This window comes from Pholcus phalangioides, unplaced genomic scaffold, assembly GCF_987345545.1.
Source record: "Pholcus phalangioides strain wild (caught in Gottingen) unplaced genomic scaffold, Ppha-v1.0 ptg000036l_1, whole genome shotgun sequence".
NCBI classification, from domain to species: domain Eukaryota; kingdom Metazoa; phylum Arthropoda; class Arachnida; order Araneae; family Pholcidae; genus Pholcus; species Pholcus phalangioides.
This window is the reverse complement of record NW_028301623.1, coordinates 746812-766860: the sequence shown is the minus strand read 5'-3', so window position 1 is coordinate 766860 and position 20049 is coordinate 746812. Positions and strand designations below refer to the sequence as shown.

The window sequence follows — 20049 nt, the reverse complement described above, 5'->3', positions numbered from 1 at the left end:
AACTAAATCAAACACACCAACCTAACCTTGAAGAACCCCCTTTTTTTGCACATAATAATGTCAACTTTGCTAATAATGCAGTTATTAGCAAAGCATCAATATAATCTATTATTAAAACAGTGGATTCAGTGAACACAATCAATTTTTCAGCCAGGTTTCACACCCTTAATATTGTATAGCTTTTAGTTACTTTTCCCTTTTTCCATTAATTATAAATGTCTTTCTTTAGCGCCCATTTTGGCCATTTTTAATACTATTTTGCCTGCCTATTTTGGCCATTTTTAAGGCCTAAACTTCTCGGCTCTATTTATCTCCAATAATGAAATCTTAAGGAATGGAAAAGAATGTTTGTTAATTTAACATATTATATTCCTTAAGATTTCATTATTGGTGATAACTAATTGGTTGGTTAATTTGCTGACCAACATTTTTTAAAGTTTTTTGGTTAGTTTCAGGTTAACCTTTGATTCTTCCAATTGTAACTATTCACCATCAGATTCTCTTTATACCAGGGATCTATTTGGCCAAAATTTGGGTCCGTTTTCTGGACCCTTCACAAAATTCAGGATCTGAAAAACAGACCCTTCACTAAATACAAATTAATGAAAACATGAATTTGGAATTTTGTTTCTCTCAAAATAAACTAACTAGATTATTTCATTTCCCAAAAAATTACTAATTTTTTACAAAATGAATGGCCTTTTCACAAAAAAATAAGTAAAATTTTCACAAAAACAGGACTCAACAAAATAAAAGTCTGGATAGATGCCTGTATACATGTCTGTATCCCGGAGGTAAAAGATACTATGTCCATGTTCATCAATATTGGAATAATACTATTAATTTCTAGAAATTTTGTTACCCTACACACAAGTATATAGCGCAGTCCTATTTCAATAAATAACAGGGATATTCACTTTATAAAACAAGCGAGCTCCATAGAGAAAGGCATGCTACAAAAATCTTACAAAAAGGCGCTCCGGTAAAATTTCCCTTTTGTGGCATGGTGCCTTTTACCTCCAGCATACACATATAATTAGTGGATTACATGCAGAAAATTATGGCATACTCATATGGAATTGAAAAAATAAATGAAGCAGTGAAAATGTGATGATATTCTTACCTTCCATGATTGAATGACTTTAAAATTTCTCTTCTGACTTTGATGAACAGAATACTCTTTTCCCTACCAAGAATAATTAATCAGGTTCAGTGCAATTCAATGTATTACAAAAAAAGTTTGTCATAATTTCTGGAAAAAAGGCAGTGCCATTAACGTGTTTAAAGGTTATGCTTTGAGGCATGCAGCATTTTATCTACGTGGGTTCATATGCATTTTCCCCTAAAAAATCTTTATAGCTAATGCAATATGTTGATACTAATTTAGTAGATTTCTTATACTGCTCACACACAATTTTAAGGTAAAATAAAAAAATACAAGGATTTTTTAGGGAAACCTTTCAGTTATATTTCACATGACCATTTTTTTCATTTATCATTTCTGACTCAGATGTTATAGGCAGGGCCGTCTTAAGAGCATTATGGGCCCTAAGGCAAAGTGATTTTTTTTAGGCCTTACATGGCAAATTCTCAAAAAATACAACTACTTCTCATTTTTCTGAGGGCCCCCCCCCTACTCTTGTCGGCTCTCAGGTCGTGTCCAGGTGGGCCCATGCGTTAAGATGGCACTGGTTATAGAGTGACTGTTTTTGCAAATGGAGCACTTGCAATAAATGTCTTGTTTCTTTTAGAAATTATAGTATCTGTACGAACTTTAAAAAATAAAATGTATGTTTAAATTACAAACCTGACACTTTTTTCTTTTTACTGACGAATAAATCAGAGAAAAACTAATTGTCGTCTGTTTTGAAGGTACAGTAAAACCTCTCTTTTGTGGACATTGGCGGGACAAAAAAATCTGTCAGTAGAAGGGCGACTGTTAATCACGTGTTTGAAATGCATACGTTTATTATACAAGAGAAAATTATTATTTGGCCATAAAAGAGGGGTGACTGCATTTGGTGATGGGGGGGGGGTTTCCTTTAAGAGGGCTTTTACTGTATATATAGTAGATACTATTGATAAGCCGGTCATGCACTAATCCAGTCCATCCAGTAATCCAGCATTTTTAAATGAGTTTTTCGCAAGTATAGAAGAGGAAAAAATTTCACTGTATGTCTGTGTGCAGAAGTGTATATTATTTAAATGGGCTTTTTCAATTGACTTCCAGTAATCTGGCACACCCTCTTCTGATATGTCCCAGATTAGCATAAAAGTCTACTGCTATCATTTAAAGCAGTGTTTCCCAAAGTAGGCAATATCACCCCCTGGTGGGCGATGGAATGGTCCAAGGGGGCGATAGAACCTACTGATTTAACATAGGGGTTTACGTGAGTTTGGGGCGATAAGAGGAAAAAATTTCTGATGAAGGGGGCAATGGAACAAAAAGTTTGGGAGACTATGATTTAAAGTATATCTGTGTGAAACAAAATTGCAAAGACCAAAATAATTTTCTGTTTAACACAGGTTTCTGTTTTATAAGGGTGCACGTCCAGCAAAAATAATTTCGACAAGACTACATTTTGATTCCGTTCAAGACAGGTTTAAGTGTATAATATAATTATTCTTCAATTTCAAAATATATTTATTGCTTCAAATGCACATCTATAATTAGATGTGAAATTATATATTACATCTTTTCACACTGTTATGCCATAGTCTAGTCCCTTGAAGGAAGACGTTTTGCACACTACTGTGACTGTAGACATGAAGCAGGTGATGACAGGCAAGGCAACTATATATGATCTCCTTTCTTTCTTTACCATACCTATAGAGGGACATAGACTTGGTTGAAGGGGTGCAGAAAAGAGCTACGTGTGTCCTTATTGGCTCAAGAGAGACTTCATTCTTTGAATAAGTTTACATTGGGTGAATGCAGGTGTCAGGGAAATATGATCGAAGTGTTCAAAATTTTCAACGGATGGATAGGTTGGACCATGAATTATTAGTACACCATCAATCGACTGGTTTTACAAGGGGACACCAGTATTGATTGGTTAGGAACAATGCAAGGTTATGGTGTCACAGGGAATTTTCTCTAACAGGATTGTTAATAAATAGAATAACTTACCCCCGAAGGTAGTAAATTGTAACACAATTGTCACGTTTAAAAAGAAATACGATAAACATGTTGGGATAAATCGAGAAGCTATCCATACTTAGAATAAGCCCAACCATAAGCATTCTTATGGGCATTGTATAATATTTAATCATGTATATATATTGTTTGTAATTGCATTTTTAATTGGGTTGCTGTATTTTTGAAATATATGACATCCATATTTATTATGGACATCTTTTTCTCTGCCATCTCGTTGGGCATTTTGTCTGTTGTGGCGTTGTATTTGTATTTATATTTGTATTTCTTTCAAACTGAGTACAACTCTGGCCTATCACCACAGGCAATTTTATACTGATTGAGTTGTATCAGAAGTGTGAGTGCCTAACAGTACACTGCACTATATAGTGTGTCAATTTTCGCCACCTACCTGTATATTTTGAATTGGGAATGAAGGGTAACGATTGAATATGTGTACCATTGTATACCTGTCACTCTTTGTGGCAAGAGTTTTTAACAGGGAGATTGGTTCCCATTCGTGCTTCAAAGTTGGAAACCACAGAAAACCAACTTCAGTCACCACCACTGTGCTGTGGGGGGGGGGGGGGGGGGTTTGAACCTGGGTCCCCACAATGGGATTCCGCCACTATGACCACTCGACCACCACAGCAGCTATGATCTCCTCTGAAACCGACTAGCTTATGTGCTGATCTGCAAATAATTTATATACTGTCAGGGGGCCGCAACTAGCTGTTTGGTCACCTGGGGCAAGAGCGCATTTTGGCACCCCTTTGTATATGAGGTGTCCTCAGTGCCGTCTTAAGGCATGGGCCCACCCGAGCATGGCCCGGGAGCCTCAGGAGAAGAGGGACCTCACAAAAATTAGAATTAGTTCAAATTTTGGAAAATTTGCCTGGTAGGGCCTCAGAAAAATCACTTGGCCCGGGGCCCATGATGCTTTTAAGACGGCCCTGCTAGAGGGCTAAAAAAATTAAAGCCCACAATCACAATAATATTTTACGCAACTAAAACAGAACAGCTAAGAAGAGCATAAAAAAACAAATAACAATTCGAATAATGAATTGTTCTCACCATCTACTTTATCGCACACCAATCCCAGCCATATATCGCCATACAGCAATTTGCAACCAGTGAAGCTGGGTGGGAAATGAAGGCACCATTTATTGGTGGTCATCCCCAGGCTTGGAAGGTAAAGAACGTGTTTCTGATGTTCTATGCCCGGATTCAAACCCATGGACCTTGACAGTAACTTTCAGAATGGAAACTAGGGATCTTATCACTGCACCACTCAGACACGTTCCCACCATCTGGTCAGTTTTATTGCTCTACCCTGAGAACTTTTTTCCTTTTGGGAGCAGAACATTGTGTGTTTTTTTTCTTTTTTGTCAGAGGCGATTTGTAAATCACTATAGGAATCAGCATTGAGTGTGTTTTTTACATCCTACATTATCTCTATTTCTGAATAGAAGATGTAACACCCCTCAATATATAGCATTAACTGTTGATGAGCAAATAATGGTACTCAACTCTTAAAAGGGATGTTGCTGTTTTCTTCTTCCAGAGCTGTATTCCGGATTGTCTTTTTTCATACAGTCGAATCCCGTTTTAACGAATACTGTTATAGCAAAAATCTCGTTTTAACAAACACTTTTCTAATTCCTCAAATAAGTTTGCATAGGAACAATGCAAACAACCTGAAATTCCTTTATAACGAAGTGATTTCTCCGGTCACTTGGAGTTCGTTACAACGGGATTCGACTGTATTATTCTGGAGCATGCTAGGGCCATGCTTACAATAGCATCTGCCCTGCTGGGAGTCAACTTGGGTTCTTGCATATTTGGGGAATTTACATGGTGATGGGTCAAATCATGTAAACATGGGATATGGCCCAGAGCAGCAGGTTTGAATGACCAAGTAGAATGTGAGAAGGGCTGCATAATTTGTATAACCCTCAATAAATCTGTCTCTGCCCTGACAGCAAGGGACTAGGTCAGTGACCAAAAGAGTGACCGAGAAAGTTTTGAGCATGCAAATTAAGAAACAAGTGAGCTATAGAGCAAGGGACCACATCAGTGAGTGACATAGAGCTTGTGCAAGTATGTGAGTGTCCAAAACAGAGTACAAGCATGTGAGCATAGGCTGAACATGAAGAGGGTGCAGGAGGGTTGCCCCAGTTCCCCAAAAATATCTGTATTACTAGCATAGGCGGAAGGGAGGAGGTAAAAAATTGAATGTATAATCTAATCATAAGCTGTACAGAAAACAAAGGTGATGGTAAAACTACACCTCTTCCCCTCCTAACCTGAATTTATTGAGCCAAAGCTTACCATAATCCAGCAATGATTCAGGCATTGGTCCACTGTCAAACGCTTCCTGAAAAATATAGACAACTGTGTGATATTATTGGAAAACAATAATTTTTCCAACACAAGTTTAACATAACAAAGAATATGTTGATGCTGAGATAAAAAATTATAAAATCAAAACTTCTTATTATAATTATTGACTTCTTTATTACTGTCACCATTTTGAAACGCCACTCCATTTATTATGTCAGTTTTTTGATTCCAGCTGAAGAATATTGCAATTAATCTTTGCAGCAACCTGATATACCATCACACATTTTCTGAAGCAGTTTTGGCACGTGTGGGCTACATGATTCCGCCACCTTTCTCCCATTCTAGTCTAATTTTTTGGACTACTCATTCCTCGAGATTGTTGTCCCATGCTATAACTAGCTTGCCCCCTTCTGCAATACGTCTGTCCCTCTCATGCTCACAGTTTTGAGTGTTTGGTCACTCACATGCTCACATACTCTCTAACTCATTCTAGTCATTCACATGCTCATACATGCTCTGGGTCACTCTTTTGCTCACTGATGTTTTTACACACACGCATGCAAATTCTTTAGGTCACTTGTTTGGTCATTGTGGTTTTGCCACCCTTCTCAGATTCTAGTAATTTTTTCGGTCACACATTCTTTGAATTTGCCACTCCCTCAAACTTTTTGCCCTAGGCTATATAGCCTGCTGAACCTCCCCCCGTAAATATGTCATTGCTCATTTTATGCTTTTACAGAATATGCCATAGTTTTCATGTGAAAAATCAGTCTTTTAGAATTAAATGTAAAAGATTTAGGGATTTTTGGCCAACGTGAAGTATATTTTTTTGTCTTTCAACGTTTCATTCACATGAGTGGCAAACATTTTCAAGAATTACGCCACTTGTGAGAATGAATTGTGAGAATTTAATCCTAATTTACATGATGGCCACAAAAGCCTTTTTTGCTTCAATCACTCTTTTCTTCCCATATTAAAACCATTCAACAATCTTATTTCTGACCAGAATATTTTTCATATTTTGACTCTAGTATGAAAAGGCAGGCTCTGTGACCTATTGTAAATCTTGATCAAAATCAGTTCAAAATTTGCCTCTTCGATAAAGAAAGACACAAACACATCAATAGCATCACAACACCATACATATTATAATGAGGGAAAAAAGGAATATAAAATTTTTTATATCAGCTCCTTATCTTATTTTATTCAAATCCTTGTGCTAAAGTTATGGTTTCACGTAGAATTCATGCTGTTTTCTAATTTCAAGGTACAAATGTGAGCCCCAGTCTCCCATCTGAAAAGAACTCTCCAGAAGAGAGCTGGCAGACTTTTAACATGATATTTGAATAACATGAGAATTCATGTATTTGCAATTTTCCCCCAAAACTATCGAAGACAGATAGCAGCAGCAATATAACATGAAAGGTGCATACCTCTCACAAAATAAATATGTCAATGCCACACACACATATATACACAAGCGCAACAAGTTCTAGCGGGTACCAATTTTTGAGCAATTCCCCAGAGAAATGTTTATGAGGCACATGTATGGTTAAGTGGTAGCAGAAACATTTCACTCACTCAAGCTGATCACCTCTGAGAAAAAACAAAAATCTGACATTTCAACATACCACATTACTAATAGCAGATGACATTTTACTGCTGCATGATGGCTCAAAATTGAAAGCATTACCTGCTATTGAAAATGTCTAATTTATAGTGGATTTGCCTGTGTATAAAAGTAATGGCTCAGGACAGTTCTCGAAATAGGATTAGGAGCTCAAGTTGTTTATTCATACCTGGGATCTTTCACCAGCAGCCCACTGACGAAATTCTTGGCATCCTCACTTACATCACCGAAAAGATTGTCATCAAATGTGAAATCAACGGCTGATATGTTGGAGAAAGTTTCTTGCTTAGTGTCACCCAAAAACGGAGAAAGCCCCGATAACCTGAAAAACAACAAATCAATAGAAACCTCTTCTCATGTTAGCAACATTATATTAGAACTTTTCTTTTCTACAGGAAACCATAACCACAATGTTCTAGAGCAGGGGTTCTTAACCATTTTTTCGTCAATAAGATGAACGCCACTGACCTCTTATGAAGTGAAATGAAGGACACCCCTACAGAATAATATTCTGTATATAATAATGTAAAAAAACAATAAATTAATTACTTTTTCATCCAAAAGCTCACAGACCCACTGAAACCTCTCCAAGGACCCCTCGATGAGTCCAAAGACCCCTGATTAAGGAACCACTGTTTTAGAGGGGGAAAACTGACAATTGAGCGGAAAAATCAAAGACCAGAAATGTCAGGCTCTGTGCAGGTTTTGTGTTTTTACATGTGGCAGCAGTCTCTGAATTTTTGTGTATATTATTATGAATATACTCACAGCATATATGTGATGACCCCAAGGCTCCATATGTCTGTGGCCAAAGATACTGGCTCATAATTAACTATCTCTGGAGCTAGAAAACATAGTCAAAAAATGTTAAATACAGGTAAACAAGAACAACAATATTTTATTCACATCATAGGTTTTGCATTACAAACTTCTGCTAGTTTCGTTTCTGTAGTTGTATTTGTTATTTGAAACTATAGAAAAGTAATTTAAAAAACATATCTAAATGAAATCTACTAGCTTAAAGTATTAAGCAAGCAATTAAGCATTTAAAAAATTAAAAAATTAAAAGGTGTGAATAAGCTACGACCTGATTATCTGAAATCCCTCCAATGTTGAAATCTTTTAATTGGCACTTTTCCTACGGATCCCTGGGAAAATACATTGAGCCATAAGGGGATACAGGCTCCACCAACGAGGGGGGAATTACCAAGGGTGTGTGTAGTGAGTGCGGAGGGGCGAATGTTCACATGAGCCCTCCCACTTATGCTAATAATACAATTTTTTCATTGAATGGGTGGGGAGATCACCCTTTTGCCCTCCCCTGTATTCATCTATGTATTAAGGAAGCCAAGGACATTGTGCATGATATGCTTTGTTTTGAAATACATATATTCCTGCTGATATCTTAGCAACCTTATGCAAAACTATCATTTTCAGATGTGGGGGGGGGGATGGTGGATTACAGAGAGGGAAAGAATCTCTTCCAAAGATCAGAGCTGTCTTAATGCATGGACTTACTCAGGTACGGCCCGGGTGTCTCACAAAAAATGAGAACCCCCTTGAAATTTTCAAGGGTAGGGCCTCAGAAAAATCACTTGGCCTGGGGGCCCCCGATGCTCTTTAGATGGTCCCGCCAGAAACAAGCACCCTATATCCTCCCTGTGTATGCTTCTGCTTTTATGGATCAGATAGAGTGGTCTGTGAACAACCTTTTGAAGAAAATTGACCTAGAAGTTCACATCTTTTAAAAGTTTTATAAACCCATGGAACTTTATATATATAATTTGGGAATTCATAAAATAATACTAAACATCCATACAAATTTTTTAAAATGAAATTTATGAATGCAAATAAATATAATATAGGGTGTATCCAGTTAAAGGTGTATTTAATCTTCACTCCAACAAAAAAGAAAAAGAGTAATTACCGACAAATTCAGGTGTTCCCATTATTTCACGGATAGACTCTTTAGATGAGATGGTTTTCGACAGACCAAAATCTATCATTTTGACCTGGAGACCATCATGATTCAAAAGCATGAGATTTTCAGGCTGAAAAATTGCAAAAATAATAATGAAATAAAGCAAAAAGCAACAACATACTGACAGTGAAATATTGTTGCACGTTCAATCAAATGCTTTGAATCGGGGGGAAGCCAATATGAGTCAGTCAGGGTAATTCCAGTTGGTTGCTACATCGCATCAATTTTCTTTTCTAACAAGGTTGTGAATGCCTTATGTGGTTGAAAAATTCCTCTCATTTTTATGACCCCTCCCTGTTGCGGTTTTAAAATTTGTTCCGCATATACTATAAGGTATTAAACTGCACATGCACCTCATTAACATTCCTCTGAGGAACTTCTAATGAATTTATGCATGTCTGAATATTCCATGTACCTGTTCTGTACCTAACGTGAAGTTTGTTTCTGAGGAACACAACACCTGTTACATGTATATGTGTTTAAGTGCTGTCATTTGACTTATCTGTATGCACTAACTAACTGTGTGATGGCTCGGTCCATATCCGATCTGTATGCAATGAAAAATTTCATGCCTGAATAATCATTATACTATACAGGGAATTATATCAATTCCCCCCCCCCCAATACACCAGGAAATTATGAAGGATTTGTTGTGAATAAACTAGGGTCTTCAAACTGAAATTCAACTGGCCCACCCAGACACAGTCCGGGGAAGCTTCTTTTGCGGGGGGAGGGGAGCATGATAATGAGATCTGGTTAAGAGATTTTCAAGATTGATCATACAAATTATTAAGAATTCATTGTTAGGTTGATCGCCTCAGAAAAATCATTTTGCCAGAGAGCACATGACATGATTAAGATGGTCCTGCAAATAGTGTTACCATGTTCAAAAACTGAGAAAGGAGGATGCCTGCATGTGCACCCTTGATGACGCCATTTTCGCTAATTTCCACAACAGATAGGAACACTATACTGACCAAAAAAACTGCCACAATTTTTCCCAACTAAAACAAAACCGCTGAAAAGAGCAAAAAAGAAAAAAAGATTAAATAAGTCTCCCTTCGCTTATAATGAATTGTTCCTACCACCTGGTCAGTTCTATTGTTCTACCCTCAGAAGGTTTTTTTCCTTTCCAGAGTGTTGCTTTTTTGCCACAGGCAATTTGTAAATCACCATAGGAATCAGCATTGAGTTTTTCAGCAGAGTGTTTTCTGCATCAGATTCCCTCTATTTCTGAATGAAAGTGGTAACACCCCCTCCCTACTTTAGTTTACAGCAATAGATGTTGGTTAGCAAGCAATATCGTGTTCTCATAATGGATGCTGTGGTTTTCTTCTTCCAGAGCTTTTTTCTCTGTCTTTTTCATATATCCTGGAGCAAGCTGGACCATGGTTACGATAGCATCTGCCCTGCTTGGAGGCAAGTTGGGTTGTTGTTGGGAATTTCGAAAACGATTCGTCAAAGCGTGTAAAAATGTGAAAAAAAAGCCCCACAAAAACTCTCATATCAATGAAGCGATATATGTTCCAGAGGAAAAAAAGAAAATTTCAGCAGAAAAAAAAATCCAGAAACCTGAAAAAGAGGACAAAAGGGTGATCCCGAGATCCAAAGGGTTTCTTAAGAGGATGGAAACTTAAGAGGATGCTTGAAATGACATAAAAAAGATGGGCATCTGGTAATCCTACCTACAAACAGTTAGGCCTACTTATTTGGGAAAGAGATTTTTCGGATAGTAATGCTCTTCCCCCACTAAAGACAACCCTGGGTCGGGGGGGGGGGGATGATGACAGCGTTTAAGCTTTGAGGACTCTGTGATGATCCTGATTTTCTTTTTAAGTACAAACACATTGAAATGCTTTCATTGACGTAACTACACTGCTCAAAACAATTAGGGGAGCACATGGTTTTAACAAAATTACGCAAAGATGTATACCGATAAGTAACATAAAATGAATCATCCATAATTTAAAGCCTAGCAGGAAACGGAAGAAGAAAACTTCATATGCAAATCAAAGTTCATGACGTCAAAAACCAGAAAAAGGAGATAAGGGCAGAAATGGGGATGTTGCAGAAACGTCTGTTTTACTGCCGTAACTGTGAAATTCGATTGCGCAGTATTTTTTTTTTGAGACAAGGTGACTTGATGATGTCTCAACAACGTGATTTACCGGAATCCATGGCATGGCGTGTTATAGGCAGACTGGAATCCGGGCAAACACAACGTAGTGTCGCGGACGCTGTTGGAGTCGCCAGAAGTGTTGTTGGAAGGCTGTGGAATCGATTACAAGAAGCAGGAAATGTTAGACCAGGGCAAGGTCGGCCACGCGTCACTACAGCAACTGATGACCGGTATATACGGTTAACAGCCCGTCGAAACGGAACAGAGAATGCTACGCAGCTGCAAAGACGGTTGCTCTTGGCAACAGGACGAAGGGTGTCCAGCCAAACAGTACGTAATCGGCTTCATGAGGGAGGGCTCTATGCACGTAGGCCAATGGTCTGCATTCCGTTGACCCCACGCCACCGTGCGGCCCGAAGAAGATGGGCTGCTGAACATCGAGATTGGGAGCAACATGATTGGAGCCAAGTGCTGTTTACAGACGAGTCCCGATTCAGTCTGGAGTGTGACACCCGACGTGTTCTGGTATGGAGGGACCGGGGCACTCGAAATAACCCCGCATTCGTTCGTGAAAGGTCACAATACAGACGAGCTGATTGGATGGTATGGGGTGGAATCAGCATAGGCGGACGTACGGACCTGCATATCATTCGGAATGGCACTTTGACGGCCCGAAGGTATGCAGACGAGATACTGTGACCTCATGTCATCCCTTACGCTGGAGCCATTGGAGATTCCTTTGTTTTCCAGGATGATAATGCCCGACCGCATAGAGCTCGTCTGGTGGAGAACATGCTTGAAGCTGAAACAATACAGCGTATGGAATGGCCAGCGTGCTCTCCTGACCTGAATCCGCGCAGCAATGCGTCGTCCGAGCATGTCCCAAACATGCTCGGACGACGCATTGCTGCGCGACCAAGGCCGCCTGTTACTGTCCGAGACTTGCAGATTGCACTTCTTGAAGAGTGGAACAGTATTCCCCAAAGTCTGATCGATAACCTCATCCCATCCATGGCAAACAGGTGTGCAGCAGTCTTAGCTGTTTGAGGAGACCACACGCCCTATTAAAACTCATGCATCATGTCTAAACAGTACTTTTTTTTATCGTTTACATGTAACCAAATTGTTGCCCTAAATCATCTTTTCATGTTTTTTCCATATTTTCAAAGAATTAAAGCTTAATTCCAAATTTTTTTACGTCTTTTTTCTGTATTGTGCATTGATACGCGTGTACTATCCATTGTATGCCAATACGTGGCTGTCTCGCACGGTTTTCTTCACTTTTTTGCTTGCTCCCCTAATTGTTTCGAGCAGTGTACTTCCTTCTTATTATAACACGCACGGTAGGGTGTGTTGTAATAAGAAAGAATATCCCCTCCCCCCTTTGGGCCTACCACTAAGTTAAGGGAAGCAACTATGTCTCTACTCAGCACATCACGCTACAGCAGTGATTCTCAATGTTGGGCCCATGTTCCAGAACGGGGCACTTTGATTTTTTAGAGGGGCAATTTGAGTTTTTCTATAAAGACGTGTAACCTTCTGAAAACTCCTCTTTCATTTTTTATATCAGTTCAAATTTTTAATTTTTCAACAATTTCTTGATGACTTCTTTGTTTGTTTTTCTCTTTCAGTAGAAGGGGTTTGACTAAGCGTTATTAATATCTTGTGTTTCACGGAAAATCTGTGCCAGTAAGATAAAGTCCATGGACCCCCTGTACCAATAAAATGAAGAAAAATGAAAGCCATGAACTCCTTTAAAAATAATATTCTGTGTATACCAATGTGAAAACAATGAGTTAATTGTTTTCTCATCCAGCTCACAGCCCCACCTCCTACTCTATCTCCAAATAACCCTGATTGAGAGAGAGAGAACCACTGCTTTTTGACTAAGTAAAATTACACAGAAATGGGAAGGAGGCAAAGACCCCTAGTTTTAAAATATAAGGAGGCAAAGCAAAAACTAATGGTTCTTACATTTGAAAAAAACAAAAAAAACCCTTTGATATGAAACTATTAAGTTTCACCAGAGTGGGGGGTACCCATTGAAAAAATTACAGGGGGACATCTGGATTTCAGATATGTTTTGGTGGGGCATGGTTTAAAAAAGGTTGGGAAACACTGAGCTACAGTGTGTGTTATAATGAGAAAAAAACCGTCTCTGTGGTCTATTTGTCAGTACATTTGCCCAGATTGCAAGAGGACCACGATTAGATTCCTGGGCGGGGACGAAAAAATTTTCTTTTCAAATTTACTCTCAGCATTACTGCCCAGGAAATCTCTTTCCTTGATGTGTTGCAGGCTGAGAAAATGGCATTTCTTTCCAGAGATTTGTTGTAAAAATTGACGTTTGATGTCCTTTTACTGAGCTTCAGCAAAACAAAATGCTTGTATGAAAATGGCAGTCTTTACCTTCATATCCAAGTGAGCAATGCCTTTGTCATGTAAATGCTTTAGTCCTTTCAGTATTTGCTTGACAATAGATTTTGCTTCCCTTTCATCGAGCTTTTCTCTCTGATTAATGTAATCAAACAGTTCACCACCGGTGACACTACAAAATGAAGAAAATAGAATAATCATTTCTAAATTTCCATAAGATTGCATAGGATTTCAAAAACGAAATAATTTTCTGGAAGGAATTTTTTCTTTAGAAAGCTTCTCAAGAATTAATATTAATTATTTTCGTCCAGTTATGATATGTGTAAATAGGAAACATAATTATGTTAAATAGAATTTCTTCAGAATACATGGAGTATAACAGGGGTGCCTAAAGTTTTCGAGAGGATATGATTTCATAACTCGTTGCAGCCCACTTAAATGGTTTATAGGAAAGAAATTCCAAAATAATGAAAGAAATCATACAAAAAATAATGGAAGAAAATATTTCAGAATCGATTAATATTCTGAATTTAAGGAATTACAGTAAAACCCCTCTTAATGGACACCCCTGAGATGTGGTCACTCCCTCTTTTACGGCCAAATAGTAATTTCTCCTTGTATAATAAAAGTATGCATTTCAAACCCCTCATTAGCGGTCACCCCCTTTATAAGGATGGGGGGTTTTTTTGTCCTACCGGTGTCTGCAAAAGAGAGGTTTCACTGTACTACTTTTAGGTTTGAGAGAAGACATGCATAGTTTCAGAATCTATAAATAATTGTCTATAAATAATAATCTATAAATTCATAATTGATAAAAGAAATGTGGTTTCAAATTGACAGAACAAAGAGTTTTAGAATGTGCAGTGAAACCTGCCTAAGATGGACACTGTATGAAGCGGAAACCTGTTTTAAACAGAATCAAAATACAGTTTGTTCAATGATTAGCTGCTTTCAATTACACCTTTATAAAACGGAAATCTGTCTAAAACGGAATATTATTTGTCTATAGACATTCCGTTTCATACAGGTTTCACTAAATACAGTAAAACCACTCTTTTGTGAACACTCTGGTGGGACAAAAAAAAGATCCGTAACCATTAGTGAGGGATTTGAAATGCATGCTTTTATTATACAAGGGAAAATTATTATTTGGCCATAAAAGAGCCATGACCACATCTCAGGGATGTTTTTATTTAAGAGAGGTTTTACTGTATACGTTTTTTTTCCTTATAATTTTCCCATTTCATCTGAATTTGTTGATAGCCTAAGGCCAAATTATCTGTAATCAAATCGAAATAAGATCAGCATGGCAGTGAAATAATGGTTATACTATCCCTATAAGGCAATATTATTAGCATAATAATATTCAAGGTCTGAATGTTTGGATGATGACAAATGTTTCCGTTATGTGAGAACAAAAGAAAGAAAGAAATAAAAATCAAAACATACAGCTCTAAAACTAAAACAATCTCCTGTTTCCCATCATAAACGTCATGCAAACTGATCACATTTTCATGCTTGACTTGGCGAAGAACTTCTATTTCCCTCAATATATCTTCAGCTGTAGCTCCTCTTCGACTGACTGTAGTCCTGCGTCTCCTGATGAACTTGGCGGCATACTGATTCCCAGTAGACTTTTCAATGCACCTTCTAACAATAGCAAAATGACCACTGGAAAGATGAGGAAAAAATAAATGAGCATATAAATTATATTCGTAACAGTTGGCATTCACTTTCTTTCAATGGTTCATCAGGAAAATAATATTGCAAAGGGATTTTATAAACGTTTATATACATAGCCTATATAACTATAATATAATTAACATATTGTCAGGCCCGTCATTTGGGGGAGGTGGTTGCCCCTCCCCCCAGCTTTAACAAATACACTAGAAATGAGACATATACATTGAGTACATGATGTTCTTTGTCCCCCCCCCCCCCGGGAAAAGTTAAAATGACGGCCCTGCATATTACGTTCCAAACCCAAATGTTCCCATCCAGTTATAAAAATTTCAAAAAATATTTTTTCCGTTCGGGAAAACACTGGATTTTTTTTTCTCCTGAAGGTAAATAAATGCTATTAATATTCCTCTGGGGAATTTTCAATGTATCAGTATACATGCTGGTGTGTGTGTGTGTGTACATGCGAGCGTGTGTGTCCATCTCAAATGTATTGATGTTGTCGAGTGAGGCTTGTTATACCGGTGCTGCCGTCTGTCATCGATATTTTGAAGTGAAAATGGGCAATGTCTGAATTTTCTTGTTTATTTAAGTATTGTGTTGAAGATCTGCCTGCTCTCACGAGAGAGACTTTTTCAAATGGGAAACTGGCTCCCATTATCATGGCCCCCATAAAGACAGGGCTGACAGGGCTCCAGCATGGTTTCTGATCATTTCTTTGTGTTTGTTTTTTTAAGCTATAAATTAACTATGGGGAGAGGCCAGTGAAAAGTCTGGTCTGGGAGCCCGGCAGAGGCTCAGCCTAGGGTCGCTTCCTCCCCAGCCGTCCCAACCCACATGGGTAAAGGGCTTACATCCCGGAAGGGACAGAGCCCATTTTGTGCCTGGACTGACAGCCTAGAGGCCCCGCTCTAGGTTGTGGGGGTCATGCCCATTAGTAGCTAGAAACCACAGAAAATCTACTTCAACCGACCATCACAGTGTTTTCAACAGTGAACCACTCTGGATACTTATTTTAGCAATACCATAGGATCCAGTGCAAAGTGATGTTTTGCCCCCAAGGGAGATCTTAGGGCAGTGTGACTGGTGTAATCGCACCGGTTGCCAAATGATAAGGGGCGGCGAAACCCGTTAGATATACATCACTAGAAAATATCTTCAGGTACGTATTTGAAAAAATATATAACTGTATAAAATATACACGAAAAATGGCCGAGATGCGAAAAAAAATTGAAGGTTTGAGTGTATATAATATTACGGTTATTTTTCAAAAAGAAAAAAATCGATGGGCAGTGCACCTATATACGTACAGTACAGCTAGTACATAGCGATTTTGGTCAGACAAAAATACATACAAACTTTAGTTATTTTCTTTTCGTTTACCTCTGCAGGGGGTTTTGGGGGAAAGACAACCTTCTTTCTCTTTTGTTACGCTATAAAAAATAAAAAGAATAGAGGAATCTCCCTTGGTCACCCAATTTTCTCCTAACGAGAGCTGGGGGAGGGGGGGGGGGTTCCCTATGTTGTGGGATGTATTGCAGAAATTGAAGGTGTTACTTTATGCGGGACAGATTTTGAGCCAGAGGCTTTCTGCCTCTTTTTTTCCTGCCTTGTATTAAAAACGCCGAATCGAATCGCCAACACAGTACATTATTTAAAAAATATATATATTGAATAAATATTTTTTAAAAAATGAATGAATTGAAACCTATGATTTGCTGACTTTAAATTTTAAATAAGGATCCTTTGGGCTCCGTTCCTACATGGTATAGGTAGAGAAACAAAAATGTGTGCTCTCTCTCACACGAAAAAACCCATGCACTTTGATGCATTCCCCCCCCCCCCCGATCACTTTGATTGGTCCGTCTCCCGACTCGCCAGATTTTCTTAGTAGTGCTACCAGGGGAAGCTCGATCGCACTGGATGTGCTCTAGAAGGGCGTCAAATCTGAAGTGAAAGAGCAAAAATAATAAAATTCAGGAAAATTATTTGCTCCCGCTATAGGAGGGGCGCCAAGTACGAGGTACAAAGGGAGAAAAAAGTTAGGGGGGAAATGAGTTCTGCCCCCCTCTAGTAGAGGTGCCAAATCCGACGTAAAAGTACGAAAGAAATTACACAGAAAAATGATTTCTACCCGCTTTATGAGGGGCGTTGTATCCGAAGTGGAAACGTGAAAAAAAACTGGGAAAAATTATTTGTGTCTGTTCTAGGAGGGGCGTCAAGTCCTAGATAAAAGGGCGAAAAAATGGGAAAATGATTTCTGCCGGTTCTAGGAGGGGCGCCAAATCCAAGGTAAAAGGGCAAAAAAAGTTCGATGTGATGTGTTATGACATAAAATGTCGCCGTTCCTTTGAACGCATCAAAACGAAGCGATTGAAGCTTAGTTTTTTTTTGTTTTTTTAATTGAGGAGAGGTCAGGGGCACAAAAATAGGTAAATAATAATTTCCCCTTGAATAACAAAAGTATGCATTTCAAACACCTGATTAATGGTCACCCCTTTTTAACGGGCGACTTCTTTTGTCCCTCTGGTGTCCGAAAAACAGGGGTCATTCAAGTATTACATAAGCAGATTTTTAGCCCTTTTTGACCCCCTCCCCCCCACTTGTCAGCAAAAGTCAGCAAAACACTGACCCCCCCCCTCCCACCCTTGTCAGCAAAATTTCGTCAGCAGCTTATAATTTTTCATATCTTCAAAAAGGGTGGTTGATGACGTAAGCAACCTTCAAACCCCCCCTCCCCCCTTGTCATCAAAAGTCAGCAAATCCGAAATCCTATGGTTTAGATTGCGAAAAAAGGTTGTGAAACTATGGTTTAGACCGTACGTGATACTACACGTATACTTTACCATAAAAATTCAATTAAAATGAGTATGAAGAAAAAGTCCTTTGTGATGAGTAACACGTAATGACTGCGTAAATCGTGGTTTTTATGATTGTTTAAAAGTTGAAAATAGCAGTAATCCCATTCTAGGAAGAAAACTTTTCTGGCTTCTTCTTCCATTAATATCCAATCGGGGAGGGGGGGGGCGTGGGGGTGATCACCGCACCAAGAGTCTGATAATATGGGAGCATAGACTATGTGTATGGGAGAATGAATCTGTCTCATATTTTACGGTCGCCTCCTCCGACACATCACTTTAGATCAAAGCTTGGGGAGTGGGGGCGCTGACTACTGTTTTTGCACCGAGCGCCACTAGGTCTAAGGCCGGCCCTGTTTGCACCCCCCCCCCTCCCCACCTTGATCTAGCAGGAGCTATCTGTCCACTACATAGTTTCCGAAACTTTTTGTTTCATAACCCACTTCTTCAAAATGTTTTTCTTTTCATTGCCCCCAACATACTTATCAAAGCCAACCCATAGGATCCCATACTAAACTCAAAGTTTCTACCCCCCACACCCCCCGATCCTTCCATCAAACCCAGGGGATGATATTGCCCACTTCCACTGTGGAAAACACTGATCTATTGATTACATACTTGCTCTCGAAAATCATTGTAGGAAAACTCCAGTGGCATTGGAGCTGAGGGTTGTTGTAGGTGTTCAAGCACCCACAGTATTTTGTAGAACAAGTTTCAGCACCCCAAGAATTAATTCGCAAATGAGAATTTCCCACATAAAGGCTTGAGCGACACACTCTGAGCTCACGCTTCCGACGCCCCTCCCTCCCCCCCCCCTTCCCCGTATACGTGAGGCAGAGGTACCGACATGAATAAAACATTGGGAGGTTGAAAGTTGTCAGTTGTCCAGTATATACGGAACTCAAGCTCGTACGCAGGAGAAGGAAGGTTGCATTGCATTGTATTGTATTCATTAATTATTAGGGAGGGGGGATAGAATAGCCTCAGCCCCCAGGTTCTGGAGAACATCAATCACATGAGGCCCATAGGCCATGCCAGGATGAATCCATGCGTTAAGCCCATGGTCCCCCCTCAAAAGGGTGGGGCTGACAGGACTACAGCCCGATTTTTTATAATTTTTTGTTGACAAAATAAATACAGTATTTTAGAGGGACGCAAAATTATTTTTCACATCGGGTCGAAAATGCATCACCCAGTGTGTAGTTTCCGTCTCTCATACTAGAGCTGCATGTAACGGCATAAACCTACATGAGTATCACTGCCATTATATTCTTTGTCAAAGAGATAAATAAAGATAAAGGATTGATAATAACATTGTTGCGATCTCTTCTTTTTTTTTCAGTGCTATGCGGAACAAAATGCAATTCCGCCCACGAGCATTACTGTTATTATCGTTCCCCTTTATTCTAAAGAAGGCTTTAAAACAAAATCGTCTTGAGTCGAAACAATGCGATCACGTCTTCCTATCCATAAAGAATAATACTGTATTTTATTTAATAGTTCAGTCGAGTATTCTTCTGCGCCCCCGCAACATCCATTCCTGTGCAATGAGTGCTTCTTTCTCTCGTGTTAATCTCTCCCTGTTCGTGATGCAGCTCGTCGTCGTCGTATATCATTATTGTCCAACGAACGTTGTCAATCCTCTTGCCCTATATATAGTCAAGGAGAGGATTTTCTTTAGGCTTTTCCGGTGAACAGAGAGCTAATGCTTTGAGCTACACGACGCGTGAAGCAACCAGGTGAGAGATGTATACAGGGTGATTCAAAAGCATTTCAAAAGCTATATTGCGATGAAAAATAATGAATGTATGGCAACGAAATGAGCACCAAAAGGCATGATACTACGCAACAGAACCGGAACATATTTCCTAAGAAAGTCAGACTGCGGTTGATCAAGTTTTTTTTTTTTTGACAAGAAAAAAGTTT

The 20049-nt window shown here is 38.9% G+C and overlaps 1 protein-coding gene across 2 annotated transcripts in view; it reads right to left on the bottom strand.

The window, feature by feature from the left end:
* Positions 1-20049, bottom strand: part of LOC149065960 (death-associated protein kinase 1-like) — a 110418-nt gene that overhangs the window by 67168 nt on the left and 23201 nt on the right. For both annotated transcript variants that reach the window (XM_089253288.1, XM_089253289.1), the window contains exons 2-8: positions 15035-15256; positions 13619-13757; positions 9037-9160; positions 7878-7953; positions 7279-7431; positions 5468-5513; positions 1124-1186 (exon numbers count right to left, since the gene is read on the bottom strand). In XM_089253288.1, the coding sequence (XP_089109414.1) occupies positions 1124-1186; positions 5468-5513; positions 7279-7431; positions 7878-7953; positions 9037-9160; positions 13619-13757; positions 15035-15256 (823 nt within the window). The remainder of the gene's footprint in view (positions 1-1123; positions 1187-5467; positions 5514-7278; positions 7432-7877; positions 7954-9036; positions 9161-13618; positions 13758-15034; positions 15257-20049) is intronic.